The sequence below is a fragment of the Dromiciops gliroides genome, chromosome 3, assembly GCF_019393635.1.
Source record: "Dromiciops gliroides isolate mDroGli1 chromosome 3, mDroGli1.pri, whole genome shotgun sequence".
Taxonomy (NCBI): domain Eukaryota; kingdom Metazoa; phylum Chordata; class Mammalia; order Microbiotheria; family Microbiotheriidae; genus Dromiciops; species Dromiciops gliroides.
Window position 1 is genome coordinate 542,605,865 of NC_057863.1, and position 21,673 is coordinate 542,627,537.

General features: G+C 48.6%; 1 protein-coding gene across 1 annotated transcript in view; it reads right to left on the reverse strand.

Annotated features, from left to right (window-relative positions):
* Positions 1 to 21,673, reverse strand: part of PDE2A (phosphodiesterase 2A) — a 178,529-nt gene that overhangs the window by 101,885 nt on the left and 54,971 nt on the right. Inside the window, exon 2 of the mRNA XM_043992733.1 lies at positions 19,953 to 20,037. Coding sequence (XP_043848668.1) covers positions 19,953 to 20,037 — 85 coding nt within the window. The remainder of the gene's footprint in view (positions 1 to 19,952; positions 20,038 to 21,673) is intronic.

Genomic DNA, 21,673 nt, shown 5'->3' on the forward strand with positions numbered 1-21,673 from the left:
TCATCTGGAGCTAGATTCTCCGGCCAGGATGGGCCACTAGGCCTGAGAAACTCCATTCAAAGATCCTGTCAAAAGGAGTAAGGGACCCTCAGTTCATGTCAGGGAGGTTTCTTTTTTTCACACATTTGATGGTCCTGGTATGTTATTCCTCATTCCAAGGATTCTCCTTTCCCTTGTGAATAAAGCCCAGAAATCCCCATGCTTATAGCCTGGAGGGTGCTGGGAAGGGTTGGGGGGTCAGAAGGGGAGAAGGAAAAGAGGCTGCAGATGCCAGACTCAGGCATCCAGTTACAGTGGCAGGGACAGGAGGAAAGGGAATTAAGGGGGGAGGGGAGAGGAAGAGAGGGCTCTGCAAACCAATAAACACTAAATTAATGCTAGTTATTGTTATTACTATAATCATCATTGTTATTATTAGGGCTATGAGTCCACATCCTGAGGGCCCCTTGATGACCACACTTCAGTGCCCAGATGGATGCCCTATCAAAGGACCAGAGCTAACCAGGCCAATATCAGCCGGAACACCCTTCATGGAAGCCAGGTCTGACCACACATTGACCTCACCTGCTCAGGAAACTGCTATGGTTTCCCAAGAGACTCTTTAGGGTAGCATTCAAGGTCTCTGGGGTCACTTCCCCCGGCTCCCTTAGGGGGTAGGGGTAATGGGGGGGATACCCGGGGTAATGGGGGGGATACCAGCTCCCCTACCAACTTTATCACCCCCCCCACACACACACACACACACTCAATCTCAGACTCATTTCCTAACTCTGAACCTTTGACATGCCCTCCCATGGAAGGGTTTGCTTTCTCTCTGCAAGTCTAAATCACACTTAGCAGACAACGCAAGTGTCAACACCTCTGGAAAGGCTACTCTTCCCCTGCTAGTCCGAGCTGACCTTGCCCCTCCTTGAACTTGCCCAACGCCAGCTCTGACCCCACTCCTGAATGGCCCTGACATATGCCCACGGCTGTGACTTTCCTCTCCCCAGCCAGTCTGGAGGACGGGATTTCTGGAAAGATGTCAGATGGGCCTTAGCGGCTGGGGGACCGTGTCTATTTCAGGCTGGCAGCCCCTCGGGAGATTTCACAGCGCTGTGATTCATAGAGCTGTATGGGCTCTCAGAGGTCAGCTGATCCCACCCCCTCATTTTACAGATAGGACACTATAACCAAAGCCTGGGGATAGGACCCAGGACCTCTGACTGCAAATGTGTGCTTGTGTCAGATGGAAGAGGAAAGGGTTTATGTCACACCAGACGCCTTTGTGAGTCCACACTGGAGGTCATGGTCTATAGGAGGCATGAGGCTGGGGACCCTGGCTATGGTTAGGAGCCCACAAGCAGGGTGGTGGGTCCCTGGCAGACCAGAGACTCAGGGCAGCGTCCATGGGCATGGGATAAATTGGACTCCACAGAGCTTTCCCCATCTAAGTATGCTATTGGTCAATCTCAGACTGGGGGGGGGGTTCAAAAGGGAGGGGTGGGATCTGACCCAGGCCTCCAAGGCAGACTTTGAGCTTAAGTGTCAGAGCTGGGTCCTCAGGGCAGGATCCTGACATATCCCACTCTGGGGGCCCTGAGGGGAGGGTCAGCATTTCAGCTTGACGCCCTGAAATTGGGGCTTGTTTCTAGCTGTCAACAAACATTTATTATGTGCTCACAACAACGTCCTAGGCCTTGGGGATAGAAAGACAAAAAGCAAAGCCTGTCTAACCACAGTTTAATGAGCAAAAATGGCAGGGGATGAGAGGTGGAAAGCCACGTTCCCTTCCTAGCTTTGGATGGGATGCTGGGCTACTTCCAGCTGTAAATGGAGTCTTGGGAGAGCTGAGCATCGAGGCTACCCTCAGCTCTCCCAGATTAACAACGCTAGTTATTAAGCACTTGCCATGTGCCAGGCATTGTGCTAAACACTAGGGTTCCAAAGAACGGCCAGTGTAAGAGGAAGAAGAGGATGAAGGAAGAGCCTTTAGGCGAGACTGGGACAAGGAGACAAAGAGTGTGAGGGAGGGGAGAGAAGGGGAGGGGAGCCAGAGCCTGTCATCATCGAAGGCCGCACAGCCTCCTTGGAGATGCCCATCTCGTGGGAGGAGGAGCCCGGGCTTCTCGGGCAGCTCTAGAGACACTAATTGGAAACACTAGAGCTTCGGCACCAGAGAGCAGAAGGGCAGGCAATGAAGGATCGACACCATTAGCCCACTCACTGACAGCCTGGAGAGGAGCAGGAACATTGTTATCGCTCTGCTTAGTGACTGCAGAGATGCCACCAACCAGGATGAGGCAGAGGATGGGCTGAACTCCCCTGGAGACTTTCCTCCAGCCTTCCTCAGGGGGCCGGGGCTTGGGCCCTACTCTTTAGCCCCTCCCACAGCCACTAAGTCCTGGAGAGCTCACAGTCTGGGGCTCAGGCCTCAGGGAGCTCACTGTCTGGGAGAGGGGTCCCAGGACAGGGGAAGGCCAAATGCCTACCTGATTTTCAAAAATAGGAAGAGAATCTGCAAAACCATAACCCACTGAGCCTGACTTAGAATCCCAACAAAATTCCAGAGCACACTGGGGGACAACTGGCTAGGTAATTAGGTGGCATGGTAGGTAAAAGTTGGAATTGGACTCAGGAAGACCTGAGAGAGAGCCTCAAATACTCACTATCTCTAAGTAATAAGTAAGATGGTGCAGTGGATAGAGCGCTGAGCCCGGAATCAAGAAGACTCCTCCCTGAGTTCAAATCCAGCCCCAGACATGTACTAGCTATGTGACCCTGGGCAAATCACTGAACCCTGTTTGCCTCAGTTTCCTCATCTATAAAATTAACTGGGGGCAGCTAGGTGGCCCAGTGGATAAGCACCAGCCCTGGATTCAGGAGGACCTGAGTTCAAATTCGACCTCAGACACTTGGCACTTACTAACTGTGTGACCCTTGGCAAGTCACTTAACCCCCTTTGCCCTGCCCAACAACAACAACAAAAATGAACTGGAGAAGGAAATGGCAAACCACTCCAGTGTCTTTGTCAAGAAAACCCTAAATGGTGTCAGATATGACTGAAAAAACTGAACAAAAGAAGTAAATCACTGGGCAAGTCACTTAACCTCTGTCTGCCTCAGTTTCCTCATCTGTAAAATGGGGATAATAGCAGCACCCACCTCTCAGAGTTATTGTGAAGTTTAAATAAGGTAATTAAAATGAAATAGGATTTCTTAATTAGAATTATGCAAAGCAAGTGACTTAAATGTCCATACCTTTTGAGTCAGAGACCCCATAAACTGAGCTTATACCCCAAGGAAGCCATCAGTAAGAACAAAGTCCCCACATATTCCAAAATATTTACAGCAGCACTTTTTGTGATAGCAAAGAATCGGAAACAAAATAGATGATCATTAATTGGGGAATGGTTAAACAAACTGAGGCACACAAATGGAATGGAATATTACTATGCTGTAATAAATGATGTGTGAAAGATACAGAGAAGCATGGGAAAATCTACATGAACTGATACAGATCGAAGTAAGCAAGGCCAAGAACACAATATATACAACAACCGCAACAACATAAGTGGAATGAAAGAGACAGCAAAAAATCAGAAGTAAATGTAATAAACTATAAAGATCAAACAAGACCAATGAAGAAATCTGAGAGGACATTCCCAACCCAGCCCCTCAAGGAGGGGGAGAAGTCCACAGGCATTGCACACCACATGCGTTTCAAACTTTTTCAGTTTCTACCGTTGTGTTGATTTTTTTTTCCTCTCTAAAAATACTATTTGTCATATGAGATGACTCTCTGGGAGGGAGAGAGGAAGCATACTTCAGATGGTCTACGTGAAGACAGAAAATATCAGTAAAAAACTTATTTTTAAAAAGATTACTTAACAAACTTAAATTAAATGAGATTTTTGCAAAGTGGCTTTGCAAACCTTAAAAACCACGTAAATGTTACAAATACGATGATGATGAAAAGGTAAGGGTGATTACTAAGAGATAGCCTGGTTTCCTCAATAAACAGGTCATCCAGACCAAATATCCCAAAAAAGTTTACTAGGTAGTGGATTAGAGGAATGCTACAAGTATAGAAGCATAGGATCATATAATATGCCCTAGCTTTTAGCAAAATATTTGACAACTCTTATGCTGTTCTTGTGGAAAACATTAAGCTGTCAGCCAGAAGGGGCAGCTAGGTGGTACAGTGGATTAAGCACCAGCCTGGAAGTAAGAGGACCTGAGTTTCAAATCTGACCTCAGACACCTACTAGCTGTGTGACCCTGGGCTAGTCACTTAACCCTGATTGCCTACATGTATGTGTGTGTGTGTGTGTGTGTGTGTGTGTGAGAGAGAGAGAGAGAGAGAGAGAGAGAGAGAGAGAGAGAGAGAGAGAGCGAGAGCGTGCTTAGTAAACTTCAAAACTTGGTAACTAATGGCTCCTCATCAACTGGGAAGAATATCTCTGGTGGAAGCCGATATCTCCATGGATCTACAATGGGCCCATGCAGTTTAAAACGTTTATTCACTAAGTCAGAGAAAGAGATCCTGACAAGCTAGAACACACTGGACTAAATCTAATAAGAGGAAAGTGAAAAGGGAATTATGTAAAGTCTTACACAAGGGATCAACCAATCAACTGCAAGTAAGTATCAGATAGAGAAGGCATAGATAGATATCGGTTCATTTTAAAAGCTCTGCTGAGACAAAGGCTTGATAAGGCAGCCAAAAAAAAAGGTGGAATCTCAGTAAGAGAGTATGATGTCTAAAACTCAGGGAAATGCTAATTCTGATATTCTCTGCCCCGTGTCGAGAGTATATCTAACATGTGGACTACTTGTACCCAACCTGTAGGGGAACTTTCCGAACTCGTACTGGCCTGATCAGCCACAGTCGGACACACACTGTTAACTTCATTCCGGCACAGTGATGTCATCTTGTCCTCTTCAAGCATGAAGGACAACCACCATATCTAAAATATTGTATTTAGTTCCAGGAAGGCTGTTGAACGCAGCCAGAGCATATCCCAAAGAAGGAACCAGGAGAATGAATAGCCTTGAAACCATGACAGCTGAGGATAAGCTAAAGGCTCCTGTCTCAGTCATTTACTATAAATGACCCTGAAGAAGTCACTTAACTTTGGGGTGGGGGCTCAGTTTCCCTCTTCTATAAAGTGAAAGGGACTGGACTTAAATGGCCTCTAAGATACTTTCTAAGGGGCAGCTAGGTGGCACAGTGGATTAGAGCACTGGCCCTGGAGTTAAATCCAGGCTCAGACACTTGATACTTACTAGCTGTGTGACCCTGGGAAAGTCACTTAACCCTCATTGCCCTGCCCCCAAAAAAAGTTGAAAACTATCTCTACATGTAACTACAAAATAATAAAATACTTTTATGATAAAAAAGAATAAAGAACATAGACATGTCAGAACTGAAGAGTCCTCAGAACGTAGAGTCTTAGCGTGGGAAGCCCTTAGAACACAGAACAGAGATGTCGGAGCTGAGAGGACCCTTAAAATATGGAGCATTGGATCTGAAAGGGCCCTTGGAAATAGAATTTTAGAGCTGGAAGGGACTTTTGAACTTAGAACACAGAATGTCAGATCTGGAAGGGGCTTCAGAACATCATAGAACATTTAAGTTAGAAGGCCCCTAAGTATAACTGCCGTCACTCTACAGAAAAATAAACTAGTGGCCCAGATTGGAGAAGGAATTTTTCAATGAGTCAGTGGGACAAACTAGGATGATGAGTTTTTTTTAAAAGGCAGGTTGAGTCAGTATGAAATGTCAGGGACAGAAACTCACTCCTTCGGCTGCCAACGTAGCACGGGCAATGTCTTGGGGATGAGAGCGGGGCAGGGGAAAGTAAAGGAGGAGGTATTAGGACAGGGCTGGCCTCTAGTCTGCCCTCCGAGAGGTGCAGTCCTTGGGTTCATCCCTCAACTGGGCTGCCACCTCTTGCCTCAGATCTCTAGCTCCACCCGACATTGGCTAGGAGACTCCAGCAAAACCCCTCAGACTTCAGGCTCCCTGAAAGCAGGGCCCAAGTCTCCCTCATCCTGCCTAGAAACCTGAACACTGGGAATATTCTGAGCCTGGCTGGGCTCCAGGGGGAGGGGGAGATAGGATCTGTTCCGCCTCCCGCCACCCAGCTTCGTCAGCTGTCGGCCCCCGTGCCAGGCTGGCTCGGGTGCAGGGGGTTGATTCGATTTGGCAGCTTTGAGCTGAAGCATGTGGTGATGGGGGGGCTGGGAGAGAAAGTAAGTAAGCACCCATCATTGCTCAGAAATAAACAGCCTCGGGGCTCTCAAGCCAGGGCTAGGCTCCCAGCTGTGCCCATCCTCAGAGCCAGGAGCACTTTTTCCCCTCCCTGGGCCCTATCTCTGAGGGGAAGGATTCATTGGAGGCCATGCACTTGTATGTGTCTGAGTACAGGAGCACCGCTGTGTTCCTGTGATGCTACGTCGGTGTCAGGGTGCATCATCTATGCATCACCCATCCGCCCTCTCTCTGAGCCTCCCTGAGGATGGCCCTGTCCCCCACTCCTCCCCAACTCCCATCACACAGCACTGACTCCACCTTCAACAGGGCCTTGACGTGAAGCTCTATCTCCTACTGGGACTGGATTTCATAAAGGTGACTGTTCCAAAAGTATCTCTGGGTATGCAGGTCTCTTGGGATCTCCTTAAATGTGACTATGACTCTCTACAAAGGAATCTTCCTTTACATTTGGATGTGAGTATCCGTAGGGGTCTCCCTGAGTATGGCTTTATGTCTTGCTGTGGCTGTCAGTGGGGACCTCCCTGCATGTGGCTGTATCTGGGGGTCTGGTTTGTCTCTAGGGGTCTCCCAGAGTGTAGCTTTGTTTCTGTATATGGCTAGCTACAGCAGGTATCTCTTAAGTATCACCAGGCCTCCAAGTGTGACCATTTGCAGGGACTGGTCTCCCTGAATGTCTCCCCAGAGACCCCTGACATTCCTTATGTGTGCCTACCCCTTGGGCTGTGTCCTGACACTCTCCCACCCCAGTCCCTGCCCCATGGGGCCATGTATTCATGAGCCTCTACCTGTTCCTGTCTTCTGATGACCAATCTCAACCCAGTCGTGTGTGGCTGTTGAGGAAATGGGGAGAACACAGAGACAAAGAATCTATCTCCCTCACTCTCTCTCTTTTTTTTTTTTTTTTTTTAGTGAGGCAATTGGGGTTAAGTGACTTGCCCAGGGTCACACAGCTAGTAAGCATCAAGTGTCTGAGGCCGGATTTGAACTCAGGTACTCCTGAATCCAGGGCCGGTGCTTTAACCACTGCACCATCTAGCTGCCCCTTCTCCCTCACTCTCAATGCCCGGGGCTTCCTCCTCAGTCCTGGTCCCCTGCCCTGCCCCCTCAAAACATCTCCACCCAAAAGGCAGCATCAATCCCTTGGGCAAGAGGGAGATGTCTTAACAAGGCCTCCACTAAGCTGTGAACTGATCCAACCATTCTGGAGAGCAGTTTGGAACTATGCCCAAAGGGCTATAAAGCTGTGCATACCCTTTGACCCAGGAATACCACTCTTAGGTCTTTTCCCCAAAAAAGATCATAAAAAGGGGGAAAGGACCCACACATACAAAAATATTTATAGCTGCTCTTTTTGTGGTGGCAAGGAATTGGAAATTGAGAGGCTGCCCATCAATCGGGGAATGGCTGAACAAGTTGTAGTATATGAATGTAATGGAATTCTTTTTTTTTTTTTTTTTTTTTTTTTTTGCGGGGCAATGGGGGTTAAGTGACTTGCCCAGGGTCACACAGCTAGTAAGTGTCAAGTGTCTGAGGCCGGATTTGAACTCAGGTACTCCTGAATCCAGGGCCAGTGCTTTATCCACTGCGCCACCTAGCTGCCCCCTGTAATGGAATTCTATTGTGCTGTAAGAAAGGATGAGCAGGTGGATTTCAGGGAAACCTGGAAGGACTTGCATGAACTGATGATAAGGAGAACCAGAAGAACATTGTACACAGTATCATCAACATTATGTGTTGATCAACTGTGATAGACTTGATTCTTCTCAGCAATACAATGGTCCAAGATAGTTCCAAAGGACTCATGATGGAAAATGCTTCCCAAATCCAGAAAAAAAAAAGAACCGTGGAATCTAGATGCAGACTGAACCATACTATTTCTATTGTTTGTTGTTGTTGTTGTTGTTTTTCTTTTTTGAGGTTTTTCCCTTCTGCTCTGATTCTTCTTTCACAGCATGACTAATGCAGAAATATGTTTAATGTGATTGTACATATATAACCTATATCAGATTACTTGTTGTCGTGGGGATGGGGGAGGGAGGGAGAAAAATCTGAAGCTAGAAATATTATAAAAACAAATGTTGAAAACTATCTCTACATGTAACTGGAAAATAATAAAAATATTTATATGGAAAAAAAGCAATGCCTCCACCAAAGAGCCAGTGGGAACTCTGAAGATCCTAGCACCTGAGGGGAGCACATATGGTGTGAGAGGATCACCTCACCTGGGATTGAAGTCCCCCTACAATCCAAGTTGAAGCTTCTTCTCCAGCCTAATATCCCCCTGCTCCCTAACAAGCTGGTCCAGATCCTCACTGCCATACCAAACTTATATACCATCCTCCTTCTTGGACCGGCCTCATACCCTGGAGCTGGGGTGGAAGAGCACTAACTTTGGAGTCAGAGCACCCATCTGATTGTGGGCAAACCACATAGTCTCCCTTGGCCTCAATGTCCTTCTCTGTAAAATAGAGGAGCTGGGCCAGACAGTCTCTGAAGTCTTAGGCTTCCATCTATGCTGATCCTGGAAGAATCTCCCACTTCTCTCTTTCATTGCAGATCTTTTCCATACATCAAAAGAACAGTTCAAACGCCACTTCTTCCAGGAAGCCCATCCAGCTCTCTCCTTCTCTAACTTCCCCCAGTCTAATAATTAGAATCAGAGGCTCTGGGTATGTGAGTCTCATTTCTCTAGTCAAAAGTGAATGCATAGGGGACAACTAGGTGGTGTAGTGGATAAAGGACTGGCCCTGGATTCAGGAGAACCCGAGTTCAAATCCAGCCTCAGACACTTGACACTAGCTGTGTGACCCTGGGCAAGTCACTTAACCCTCATTGCCCCCCCCCAAAAAAAGTAAATCCATAAACCAATAGACTCAGAGCTTGAAGACTACCTAGAGATCATTGAACCCAACTCCCCTTATTTTATAAATGAGGAAACTGAGGTTCAGAGAGTTTAAGTGATTTGTACAAGATGATATGTGGCATCTAGATGGCACAGTGGGTAGAGTGCTGGGCCCAGAATCAGGAAGACCTGAGTTCAAATCTGGCCTCAGACACTTCCCAGCTATGTGACCCTGGACAAGTCACTTAACCTCTATTTGCCTCAGCTCCTCATCTGTAAAATGAGCTAGAGAAGGAAATGGCAAACCACTCCAGTATCTCTGCCAAGAAAACTCCAAATTGGGTCACAGAGAGTTGGATATGATGAAAAATGACTGAACAACACAAAGTCACATAGCTAGTTGGTAGCCATCAATCAATAAACATTTATTAAGTGTGTGCCAAGCACTGTGCGGAGCTGGAGATACAAAATGAGGCAAAAGACAGTCCCTGTCCTCAAAGAGAAGCAATATATATATATATATATATATATATATATATATATATTCCCTGTTCTCAAGCCCACCATCTATTGGGGGAGACAACACGCAAAACATGCTCTGTGTAAGATAAACAGAAAATAATTAACAGAGAGAAGGAACCTCTGAGATTACTTCTCATTTACACTGTACATATCTTGTGTGTACATAGTTGTTGGGCACTGTCACTGTGCTAAGTACTTTACAAATATTTCATTGTGATCCTCACAACAACTCTATGAGGTAGGTGCTATTATCATCTCCATTTTACAGATGAGGAGACTGAGGTAGACAAAAGTTAAATCATAGCCCAGAGTCACATAGCTAGTAAATAACTGAGGCAGGATTTGAGCTCAGGTCTTCCTGCCCCAAGGTCCAGCTCTCTACCTCTTGGGACAAGGGGCCACTATCCTGATTCAGACTCCTCATCACCTCTCACCTTCATTATCATACTAGCCTCTTTGCTTCCAGACTTAAACATCTTTCTAAGCAGCTACAATAAGTAAGTTTCCAGGGCAGCTAGGTGGCGCAGTGGATAAGCACCGGCCCTGGAGTCAGGAGTACCTGAGTTCAAATCCGGCCTCAGACACTTAACACTTACTAGCTGTGTGACCCTGGGCAAGTCACTTAACCCCAATTGCCTCACTAAAAAAAAAAAAAAAGTAAGTTTCCTAAGTCACAGGTCACACTCGTCAGTGGCTCCTCTTGTCTATGGAATAAAACACAAGGTACTTAGCTCATCATTTTAGAATCTCCACATCTTGCTCTTTGGGGGGGGGGGCAATGAGGGTTAAGTGACTTGCCCAGGGTCACACAGCTAGTAAGTGTCAAGGGTCTGAGGCCAGGCACTATCTTGCTCTTACCTTTATTTCACTTGGCTTCCCTTCGTGAACTATACATTCCAGGCCAAATGCACCGTGCCTTTTGTTCCCTAATCAGATTCTGTACTCTCCAAAGCACATGTGTTCGTGCTTGGACTACACCCAGTTCTCTGCCCTTTAAAATCCTTCCCTTCCTTTTAAGACCCAGCACAGATGCCACCTCTTCCATGAAGCCTTCCCAGATCCTTGAGCCCCCGATACAAATGACCTCTTCTCCCTCCTTCCTGCCTCTCGAGTGAGTCCTCAAATCCAGATATCCTGACTCCAAACCCAAGGCTTAAAGAGACTGTGTCACCACCACTGCATCAACCAACCAAGTGCCATACATGTAGAAAATAACCTAAGAAATATCTGCTTTATTCAAGTGGAAACCACTTCTCTCTCCAGGTCTTAGCTTCTTCATTTCTAAAGTGGAGATCATTTTTACCTTCTCGGCCTGCCTTTCAGGGGGCACTGGTGAAAAATTCAACAAATCTTTATTAAGCACCTACTGTGTGCTGAGCATTCTACTTGGCTCTAAGGATATAAGAGAGTTTTTGTCCTTAAAAACCCATCACGGGGACGGCTAGGTGGCGCAGTGGATAAAGCAGGGGCCCTGGATTCAGGAGTACCTGAGTTCAAATTCAGCCTCAGATACTTGACACTTACTAGCTGTGTGACCCTGGGCAAGTCACTTAACCCCCATTGCCCCACAAAAAAAGAAAAGAAAAGAAAAGGAAAAAAAAAAAAACATCACAGGGGCAGCTAGGTGGTGCAGTGGATAGAGCACCGGCCCTGGATTCAGGAGGACCTGAGTTCAAATCCGACCTCAGACACTTAACACTTACTAGCTGTGTGACCCTGGGCAAGTCACTTAACCCCAATTGCCTCACAAAACCAAACAAACAAACAAACAAAAAAACCATAACAGGGGCAGCTAGGTGGTGCAGTGGATAAAGTACCAGCCCTGGATTCAGGAGGACCTGAGTTCAAATCCGGCCTCAGACACTTGACACACTAGCTGTGTGACCCTGGGCGAGTCACTTAACTCTTATTGCCCCACCCCCAAAAAAACCACATCCCCTGCCCTCAAAGAGCTTACTGTCAAATAAGAAGGATATGCCTGGACACAGGCATAGTCTCTGTGCGTCACAGGATTCAAAGGGCTCCCATTTCTCTGGTGCTTTGAGGCTGACAAGTCCTTTCCTTACAATCCTGTGAGGTGATCAGTGCAAACATCATTAGCCCTTTTTTAGAGGAAGAAACTGAGAATCAGGGCAGTGCAGTGACTTGCTCAGGCTCAGTATCAGAACTGCTGGTCTCCTGACTTCAAAGGCAGAGCTCCATCTACTGAGCCACACGACCTGCAGGCATCCCCAGAGATGAGAGGGAGCCTTGGGGGGAAATGACTTGCTCAGAATGACACACAGTCGGGAGACAGAAGAGAGAAGAGGCTCTAACCTGCCTGGAGAAGCCAAGAGGGCCGGCCCATCCTCAGCCAGCACACTCGCTCCCCAGTGGCCCTTGGAGAACTTGGCAAGCAGCCCTCCCATTCTTCCAGCCCTGCTGATGGCTGTTGTCTCCTCTTCTCCTCCTGCCCAAGCAGCCAAATGGGGAAAAGGGAGTTGCTGGGGTCAGTCATAGGCCACTGGGTGTAAAGGGGCTGTGTCTCCCTCCCCTGTGGAAGACTAGGGGCCCTCAGAGGGCAGGACCTTGGAGCCCAGCTCAGTCCCAGCACTCTCTAAGAACAGAGACTGGGACCCTGGCCCCCTTTCAGACTGGGGGCTTCCTTGGGGAAGGGGCTGTCTCCACAATCAAACCCAGGTCTTCCCAAGGGGAAGGAGAGGGGCCCATGGCTTCTTCCTCCACTCCAGGCTTCCCCACCAACAGAAGCTACATCTGCTTCCTCAGGCATGGCCCTTCCTAAGTGCAAGGGGCTATCTCCCCTTTAGGTCAGGGCCTACCTAAGGCAAAGGTTGTGCTTCCTGTTAAGTTCCTAAGCCCCCCCCCAGGCCCCGCTCCTCAGAAAAAGCTTCTCCCTGTTTCTCCCCACCTCCCCACCCCTGTACCGTCTGGCGTCTCTAACGATCTGTCTCCATTGCCGCTTGTTACTTTTTTTTAATAACTAAAAATTGACGTTAACAGAGCCCATGGCTTCAGCTGCCTCTAGGCAGTCGAGTTTAGAACCACAGGATATTAGACTCTTAGGGCATCCAAGCTGGAAGGGGCTGAGCAGGCCATCAGACAAACCCCTTTCTTCAAAAAGGGAGAAATCGAGGCACAGAGTGGGGAAAGAGACTAGGCCACAGTCACATAGCAAATGAGCAACAGAGACTGAGACCAGAACCCAGACCTCCTGAGCCCAGCCCAAGGAGTTCTGCTCCACTGACTCTACTCTGATGCGCTTCTTTACACACTGGAACAGCAGTTGGTGATCAGGGGGTAGGGCAGGAGGAGAGGGATGATTGGAAACCTGGAACCAGAGTCAGACATACAGATATGGAGAAACAGACATGTAAGCAGAGAAAGAGAATGACAGACAGACAAAGACCAACAGATGTGGGAAGACAGGCATGTAACGCACAGAAAGAGGCAATGCAGACAGACAAAGACCAGCAAATATGGATGGATGGACAGAAATACAGACACAGGCAAAAATGAATAAACATGGACAGACATACAGGGAGACTGATAGGACAAGGGCAAAGAGACAGAAAGACAGAAACAGGTGGGCAGAAACTAAGAGATTGAGATAGAAACAAAGAGCCCAATGGACAGATAGACAACTAGAGATGGACAAGCCAAGAGAGGCAAGAAGGCAGAAGATGGAGAGCAAAAAGGGATGGACGAGAAAGTGATAGGCAGACGTTGAGAGACAGATGAACAGACTTAGCAGAGAGACAGATGAACAGTTCTGCGCAGAGAGGAATAGACAGACAGGTACGAGAAGAGGCAGACACTGAAACAAAGGGTGAAGTAAACAGAACAAGAAAAGCAGAATGGAGGGGAATAAATGGAGGGAGAGACAAGGAGAGAAGTAGATACAGAGATGGAGAGAAGCAACACAGAGACAGAGACAACAAAACAGAGATACAAAGAAAAAGTGACTCATGAAGACAGAAAAAGAGATAAAGAAAAAGAAAGGCAAAAACGGCCCTTTCCTTAAAGGGGGTCTGTGGGGAACTGAGGAGGGACGAAGAGAGGAGCTTAGAGCTCAGGCCAAGAGGCAGAGTTGGTGAGGTGAAGGGAATCCTGGGACATATCACAGGCATTAACACCGGTTGAAAGGAAAAGCAGTCAGGGCTGGAGGGGCCAGCATGGAGCTGTTTCCTACCGGTGAGCCCTGAGCCAGAGGGTCATTAATAATCCTTTCCACACCACAGGCGGCTGGGATCTGAGCCAGGGAGGCAGTATTATACAAAGGGGAACAGCCAGGGCTGCCAGCCCTGAGGCCTGGGTTCAAATTCTGGACCCGCCTTGGACTCACTGGTGACTCTAGGTCAATTCCTTCCTTTCTCTGGACCTCCACATTACCGCTGTGGTTCAGTTGTTTAGTCGTGCCCAACTCTTTGTGACCCCATTTGGGGTTTTCTTGGCAGAGATACTGGAGGGGTTGGCCATTTCCTTTTCCAGCTCATTTGACAGATTGGGAAACTGAAGCAGACAGGGTTCAGTGATTTGCCCACAGTCTCCCAGCTATTAAGTGTCTAAGGCCAGATTTGAACTCAGGAAGATCTACCTGACTCCAGGCCTGGCACTCTATCCACTGCACCACCTCGCTGCCCAGGATCTTCTCAATATCATGTCTCAAGTGGAGGTGACCTTCCCTGCCCCAGACACCCTATAGGACAGTCAGTGAAATTTCAACAGAGAATGGATAAGGAAGCCTTTTGGACTATAAAGCAGTGGTCCCCAAGGCAAGTCGATAAGCATTTATTAATTACTTGCTGGATGAATCAGATAGTAATTTCTCAGGGAGGTGCTCCTCAGCCACCTGTTTTGGTCCACTGGCCCCAAGTCAGAGGTGCCACTTAGCTTGTGTGCCCTCCTCTATCTTCCACTAGACCCTTCCCCAACCCGCTCCTCCTTCAGGACCCTGACTCCAGGAAGCCTTCCTAGATTGCTCTCCCTTCGCCTCAACACATGACTCTAATTACTCCTGCCTCAGCATCTCAGGATTCCATAAATCAATGTACACCAGGCCAAGAGGCCTTTCTGGGTGGGAATGTTCTGTGGCTTTAGTTCTTAGGACTCTGACCTGTCTTTCCAATCCCCAGATCAGAAGCTCAAAGGTGATAAAGCCTTTCTTCCTTTGTATCACCTCATGAGGCAGCCAAGGATAAGCCTTCAGGAATAGGGAAGGAAGAATGCAATAAGCATTTACATAGCACCTACTGTATGCCAGATACAAAGTGATCTACAAATATGAATTATTTCATTTGATTCTCACAACAACTCTGGGAGGCAGGTGCTATTATCATCCCCATTTTGTAGCTGAGACAAACAGAGGTTAAGTGACTTGCCCAGGGTCACACAACTAGTAAGTATCTGCAGCTTGATTTGAACTCAGTTCTTCCTGACTCCAGGCCCAGCAAACTATCCACTGAGCCACCAGCTACCTCTATAGATTCCAGACCTGTGATTTCATTAGTTTAGGCAAATCCCAGGTGAGGAGACTCCTTCCATTAATGTAGGTCACCATATTCTCAGTATGGTCTTAGAGAACTAACAGTGCAATGAGAGATTCTGGTACTTGCCCAGGCTCACAACAGCATGCATATATAAGGGACAGAACTTGAACTCAGGTCTTCCTGGATTCGAGACTAACTCTCTATCCACTAGACCATATTGCCTCTCTGAATCTTGCTAAATTGTCATCAACTTTACTTAATATCCTGCCTTTAATAACAAAACACTTAATTCCCTCCAACCTGCTATGAAAATGTTGAGCCAGACAGACAGCAGGCTTAGAGAGAGCTCAGGGAGATGAGAAAGTGGGGAGTGATGGAGGGGGAGGGGCAAGACAGAAATGGAAGAGTACAGGAGAGGGAGACAAAAGGGGAGGAGAGGAAGAAGACAGATGGGGAGAGCCATGGAGACAAGAAGGGAGATGGACAGAAGGAAGGTGGAAGGGCAGGAGAGAAGAAGCCACACGCAAAGGGAGAAAGAGGCAACAGAAGAGGAAAATAGACACAGAGAGGCAGAGAGATGCCTGGCACACAGTAGGGATTTAATAAACGCTTGTTGATTTGACCTGAGAGAGGACAGAAGACAGACAGGGAAACAGAAAAGAGCAGATCACAAATCAGTCTGCACTGCTTAGCCTGATGCTCTTCATTAGTCTGGGGTGATACTGGACAGGATATGGGCAGGAGACATGGGGCAACACCTTGACTCCCCCTAACTCAGATCTCCATGAGAAAATACATTTTCCCCTCCTACTCTCTTCCTTCCTCCCTTCTCTCCCCGCTCCCTCCCTCCGCAGAAGTAAAGAGATGCTCCCTGTATCACCCATGTCCTTTCCTCTCCTCTCTCATTTCTTCCTCTCCTCTTCCCCCTTGCCTTCTTCCCCCTCACCTCATCTGCTCCTTTCCCTTTCCCCTTCATCTTCTCATCTTTCCCTCTTTCCCATCACTTCCTCATCTTCTTTTTCCCCTTCCCCTTCTCCTCCTCTCCTCCTGTCACCCACCCCCATTCAATAAGTTCCAGTAGCTCCCTATCACTTCCAAAATCAAATATAAAATCCTCTGTTTGATGTTCAAAGTCCTTCATGACCCTGACCCCTCTTCTCTTCCAGTGTTATTACACCTTCCCCCACCCCCGCCATCCCTTTGAGACAGTGGCAATGGCCTCCTTTCCATTCTTCCAACAAGACATCCATCTTCTGGCTTCCTGCATTTTCATTGGCCATCCCTCATGCCTGGAATTCATTTCTTCATCAATCTCCTGGCTTTCCCAGTTCTCTTCAAATCTCAGTTTAAGAAGCCTTTTCCACTCCTCCCTAATCTAGTGCCTTCCCTCTGCAATTACCCCCAATTTATCCTGTAGATATCTTGTTTGTACACAGATAGCCATTGGCATGCCATTTTCCTCATTACAATGTGAACTCCTCAAGAGCAGGGATTGGTTTTTTGCTTTTTTTATAACACCAACACTTAGCACAGTGCCTGGCACATAGTAGGTGAACAAAAATGCTTCTTGGTCGACCCCCTCTCACCTCTTTCTTTCCCCCCTTCCCATTTCCTCCCTTCCCCTTCCCCACCCCCATTGTTATTGTTCAGTGGTTTCAGTTGTGTCCAACTCTCCATGACCCCATTTGGGATTTTCTTGGCAAAGACACTGGAGTGGGTTGTCATATCCTTCTCCAGCTCATTTGACAGATGAGGAATTGAGGCAAACAGGGTTAAGTGACTTGTGCAGGGTCATACAGCTAGTGAGTGTCTGGGGCCAGATTTGAACTCGGGTCTTCCTGACTCCAGACCTGGTGCTCTATCCACTACATGGATTCTCACCTCCTTTTCTTTATCCATCTCCTCTCCTACTATCTCTTCTGTCACTCCTTTCCTCATACTCTCCTTCTTCCTTTTCCCATTTCTTTACATATTCCTCTATGCTCTCCTCCTCCTCTTCTCCTTTTTCCTTTCCTTCTTCCCTCTCCCTTCTTCTTTTTACTCCTCCATGCCCTTCACCTTCTCTGATCTTCCTTCTTCTCCCATACAACACCCCCAACCAGGCCTTTACACCACCACCACCACCCACCTCTGTCCTTTGCCAGCATCTCAGATCTGAAAGCTCTCTCCTCAAAGCTGAAGGAAACAAGATCCTCTTTCCTCTTAGCCCTACCCCCCATCCCATTCCCTCTAGGGAGTTCCCAAAGGGGAAAAGAGAGGAGGGGTATGATGTAAGTATGGAGAGAGAGGGGAGAGATGGGGGAAGGAGGGGGGAGAAAGAGAGAGAAAGAGTGGGGGAAGCTTGGAGACAGTAAAGGCATTAAGTACTGCATAAGAAGACATAAGGAAAAGGGTGTTGTGGAAAGATCATTGGTTTGGACCAAGATTTGAATCTAGTTTCAAATCAACATTCTACCACCAACTTTCAGGGAAACTTTAGGCAAGACATTTCCCTCTCTGAACCTCAGTTTCCTTATCTGAAAAAGGGGGATAAAAACTGTATTGCCTACTTGAGGAAAGTGTTTGGTGAATAGTCTAGAAATGGGACCTCTTGACCAGAGTTGATGTGTCCTTCTCTCCTCTCAGGGCTAGGGGTAGGGGAGAGGGTTTTCTCAAGGATGGGACTCATTGAGTGGGAGAGAACATGGCCCAGGGAGTTCCCAAAGGCTTAGGAAATGGTTGTAGTCCCAAGCTCACAGGCTCTGCCTTCAGGTTGACCTTAGGTAAAGACACTGAAGCCACAGGCCAGAGAGGGATAGCAGCTCAGATAAGGTCACAGCAAGTGACCAGGCTTTCTCCCTTCAAGGGCCCAAAGGAGAACTTCTCCTTCCTCTGAGTCATTTGTCATTTCTCCTTGCCCTCATACTCCTTCACATATACTGCCCCAACATACAAACCTATGTCAGCACACAGCTCACACAAATGACATAAGCTACTGATGTATCACACTCACAGCACCCAGAGCCAGAAGCATCCACTGGACCTTAAATTCCCACCATACCCCCTTTGGAGACAAAGTATCCAACTAATAACATGAACACAAAACATGTGGCTATGTGCTCAGAACAAATCTACAATATAGACTGCTAAGAGGGATACACACAGGACCCCCCCCCCAATCCCCATCCCCAGCAACATATAAAATGAACAATCACAAAACATACACCCATACATAGTTGTATATCTAGACTTACAATCTAAACTGCAGCCACATCAAAGCCTAGCCTTAATTGCCACCACACCTCATCCTCCCTCCCCAGCACCCCATCATACACTGCCACACTTACATGATACATGCCCCTTAGACACCAACACATTTACAAACCATGCCCAGACTTTGGGCACACAGTCCCCTCCCCAAGTGGACACTGTGACCCCATACATACACACACACACACAAGCAAATAAGCATACAAGCCATGTTCCCTCTAGGGCATTCATAGACTACAGGAATACAGATTTCAAGCTGGAAAAAACCTTAAAAGATATAAAGTCCAATGCCCACATTTCACAAATGAGGAAACTGGGGTGAAGTGACTTGCCCAGGGTCACAGGATTGGAACCAAAGATTCTCCAAGTCCAGGGACCTTTCAAATCCATGCCCAACTGTCCCTCAAGTCCTACTAGTCCCTAAAGGAAACTGCACAGGGACACAAAACAGAGTACACTAGAACACACACACACATACACACACACACAGAGGGCACACATCCTAATGAGATACCCACATTCCCATGTCAGCATGACACAAAACAATGCAACTGAAGTTACTTTACATACACAATACAAAGTATATAAGCCCAGACACAGCAACCACCAACACATAACAACGGAAACCCCTGACAACAGCCCAAATTCACACCTGGAGATGCTCCCTCCAGGTGAAGAGACCTGTCTCTGAGGGTGTTATCCATCCCGGGGACTGAATGGATCTGAATCCTCCCCACCCACCCCATCCCCCTGCATGAAGCAGTCTGATTCTGCCCCATATCCCCTCAGTTGGGGCAGAGGCCAAATAGAGCCACTGCTACCAGAAGAGAGATGGGAAAAGGGTGGAGTAGAGGGGACAGGGAAATGGGTATGTGGTATGGGGTGGGGAAGGCGGAGAGAAGATGGAGAGAGGGAGTAGAGGAAAGGGGAGGGAGAGAGAGAAGGGGAAGGGAGAAATAGAGAGAGGGGAATGAGGAGGGAGAGGAGGAGAGGTGAAGGGAAGGAGGGAGGGAGGGAGGGAGGGAGGGAGGGGGAGAGAGAGAGAGAGAGAGAGAGAGAGAGAGAGAGAGAGAGAGAGAGAGAGAGAGAGAGAGAGAACACGAATGAGAACAGATGGGGAAAGAATTGAGAGGATAGGAGAGAGAGAGAAGAAAGGTGGGAGAGATGATGAGGAGTGAGACCAGTTTAAAGCAAAAGGGCTAGGAGCGTTGGGATCCAAGGATTATGGGGCTTTGAAATCAGGAATAAGAGATTTGGGGATGGGGAGGAAGTAAGGACTTCAGGACGGGAAGAGTAGGAGCTCTGGGATAAGGAGGTGATCAGCGTTGGGGAATCACAGGTTATGGTGCTTTGGGATCTGGGTCCTAGAGGCTCTAGGAAGGGGTTAGGCTCTTTGGGATGAACGGATTGGGCACTTTAGGGTCAGGGGCTGAGGCACCTAGAAATCGGGCTTTGGGCGCTGTGGGACAAGGGGCTAGGGTACTTGGGGCAATTCAGCTCTTAGGCGCTTGGGTGCCCGAGTCCTACAGAGTCCGGGAGTGCCTCCCCCACCCAACGCGGCCATGCACCCCCACCCCGGCCCGAGCCTTCCTTACCTGCAGGGTGTCAGCGCAAGGCTGCTGCTGCGGCGGTGGCGGCGGCGGCTCTTCGTCCGGTTTCAGGAAGACCTGCTGGCCCCGCCTGAGGAATTGGACAACGGCGATGAGAATGTGCTGCAGCACCAGGACCATGCTTGCAGCCACCCACCTGCCCGCGAGCGAGCCAGCCCGGCCAGCGCTCCGCTCCCTCCGCTGGCCAAGCTCTCTCCCCTGCCCTACCGGCTGTGCTCCTCCCTCAGGGCCCGCCCCAGGCTCCGCCTTCCCTGGGCTGGCCCCGCCCCTCTCCGCCTCCCGGAGCCTTCCCTCCCCCTCCTGGCCGGGCTAGGCGGCTGCCTCGCTCACGCCCACCCTGGGAAAGTGCATCCCCCTCCTGGGAGGCTTCTGCTCCCCAGGCTCCGGATGGGCTCGAGCCCTCCTGGCAAGATTCTATACCCCCTCTGCTGCCCGAGCCTGGCTTGCGCCCTCCCGGGAGAGTTCCATTTCACCCTTGCCTCCCTCACTCCACCACGTCTCCCCCAGTTTCGCGCAGCGCAACGTTCCGAACGTGGCCGAGACTGCGGGTGCGGTCTGAGGGCCCGATAGGCCCGGGACAGGCCGCGTGAAGCCTGGCAGTAGCCCCACTAGCCTAGGGATGGACATTGGAAATCCGAGACACCCCTGCTCCCCCCGATTCCCCCGCCCCCCTCCCCACACACACTACCCTTGGGACAAGCCCTGGGCAGTGGGGAAGGAAAGGCGCTGGTGAAAGAAAGCAATACCATTAAGCATGTGTGCAGCGTGCGGAGGGCTACAAAGTTTAGATAAGAAGTACCCCAGTCCCAGCCCCAGCCCCGTTCTGGTAAAGCTTACAGAGAAGATCCAATAAGGAGCTGTTTCTACCTGTCCCCCTCTGGGGACCCCAGAAAGCAGGCCCGAGGAGGCCTAGTAAGTTACCCAAGGTCATACAGCATAAGAATCCAATCCATGGAGTCCACAAACATAGGCACTCCTGGCTTCTTGCCCTCCCGGTGCCAACACTGGGAAAGAAGTAGAATCAGGGTTGTGCTCTAGCCACCTAGAACCCAGCAAGTCGACTGTTAAATTTTCAGTGTGAGCATTTACACCTTGAAAGTCAACAAAGGCCACAAACCAGGGCCTGATTTGGTGCTTTCTTGATTGTCTAGGCTTAGGAAAGTGTTGGAGATTAAACCTAGAAGTGTGTTAAGCAACTTTCCCCTGAAAGCAGGTTAAGTATTTCCCAGCACACTCTAGGGAGAACCACAGAATCAAAGTCTGGGCTATAAGGGATCTTGGCCATCTCCAGGTCCAACCCCTTTGTCGTACAAATGAGGAAACTGAGACCCAAAGTGGGGAAGGGACCTGTTCAAAGCCACAAACAGAGGCTAGAGCTGGAGAAAGCTGGCTCTGGAGTTCTTCCTGTTATACTACATCATAATTGAGGGGAGGCCACTGATTAGAGGAGAGAAGTGAGAGGCATGGGTTCTGAGGCACAGAAAAGGGAGGACAATTAGCAGTAGAGAGAGAGAGCTTACAAACTGGACCAACAATGAATGGGACCAAGATGCTGAAGGCTTGCTCTCACTGAATTTCAGCTCCCATAATTCGCCTCTGCCCCCTGCTGTCCCTATTGAATCACACAATCCAATTGCACTGGTAGCCAACCAGAAGAGAAGCCACTTGGAGGGGCCCCAAGTCATCCCAAACCCCCAGGGGTTTGG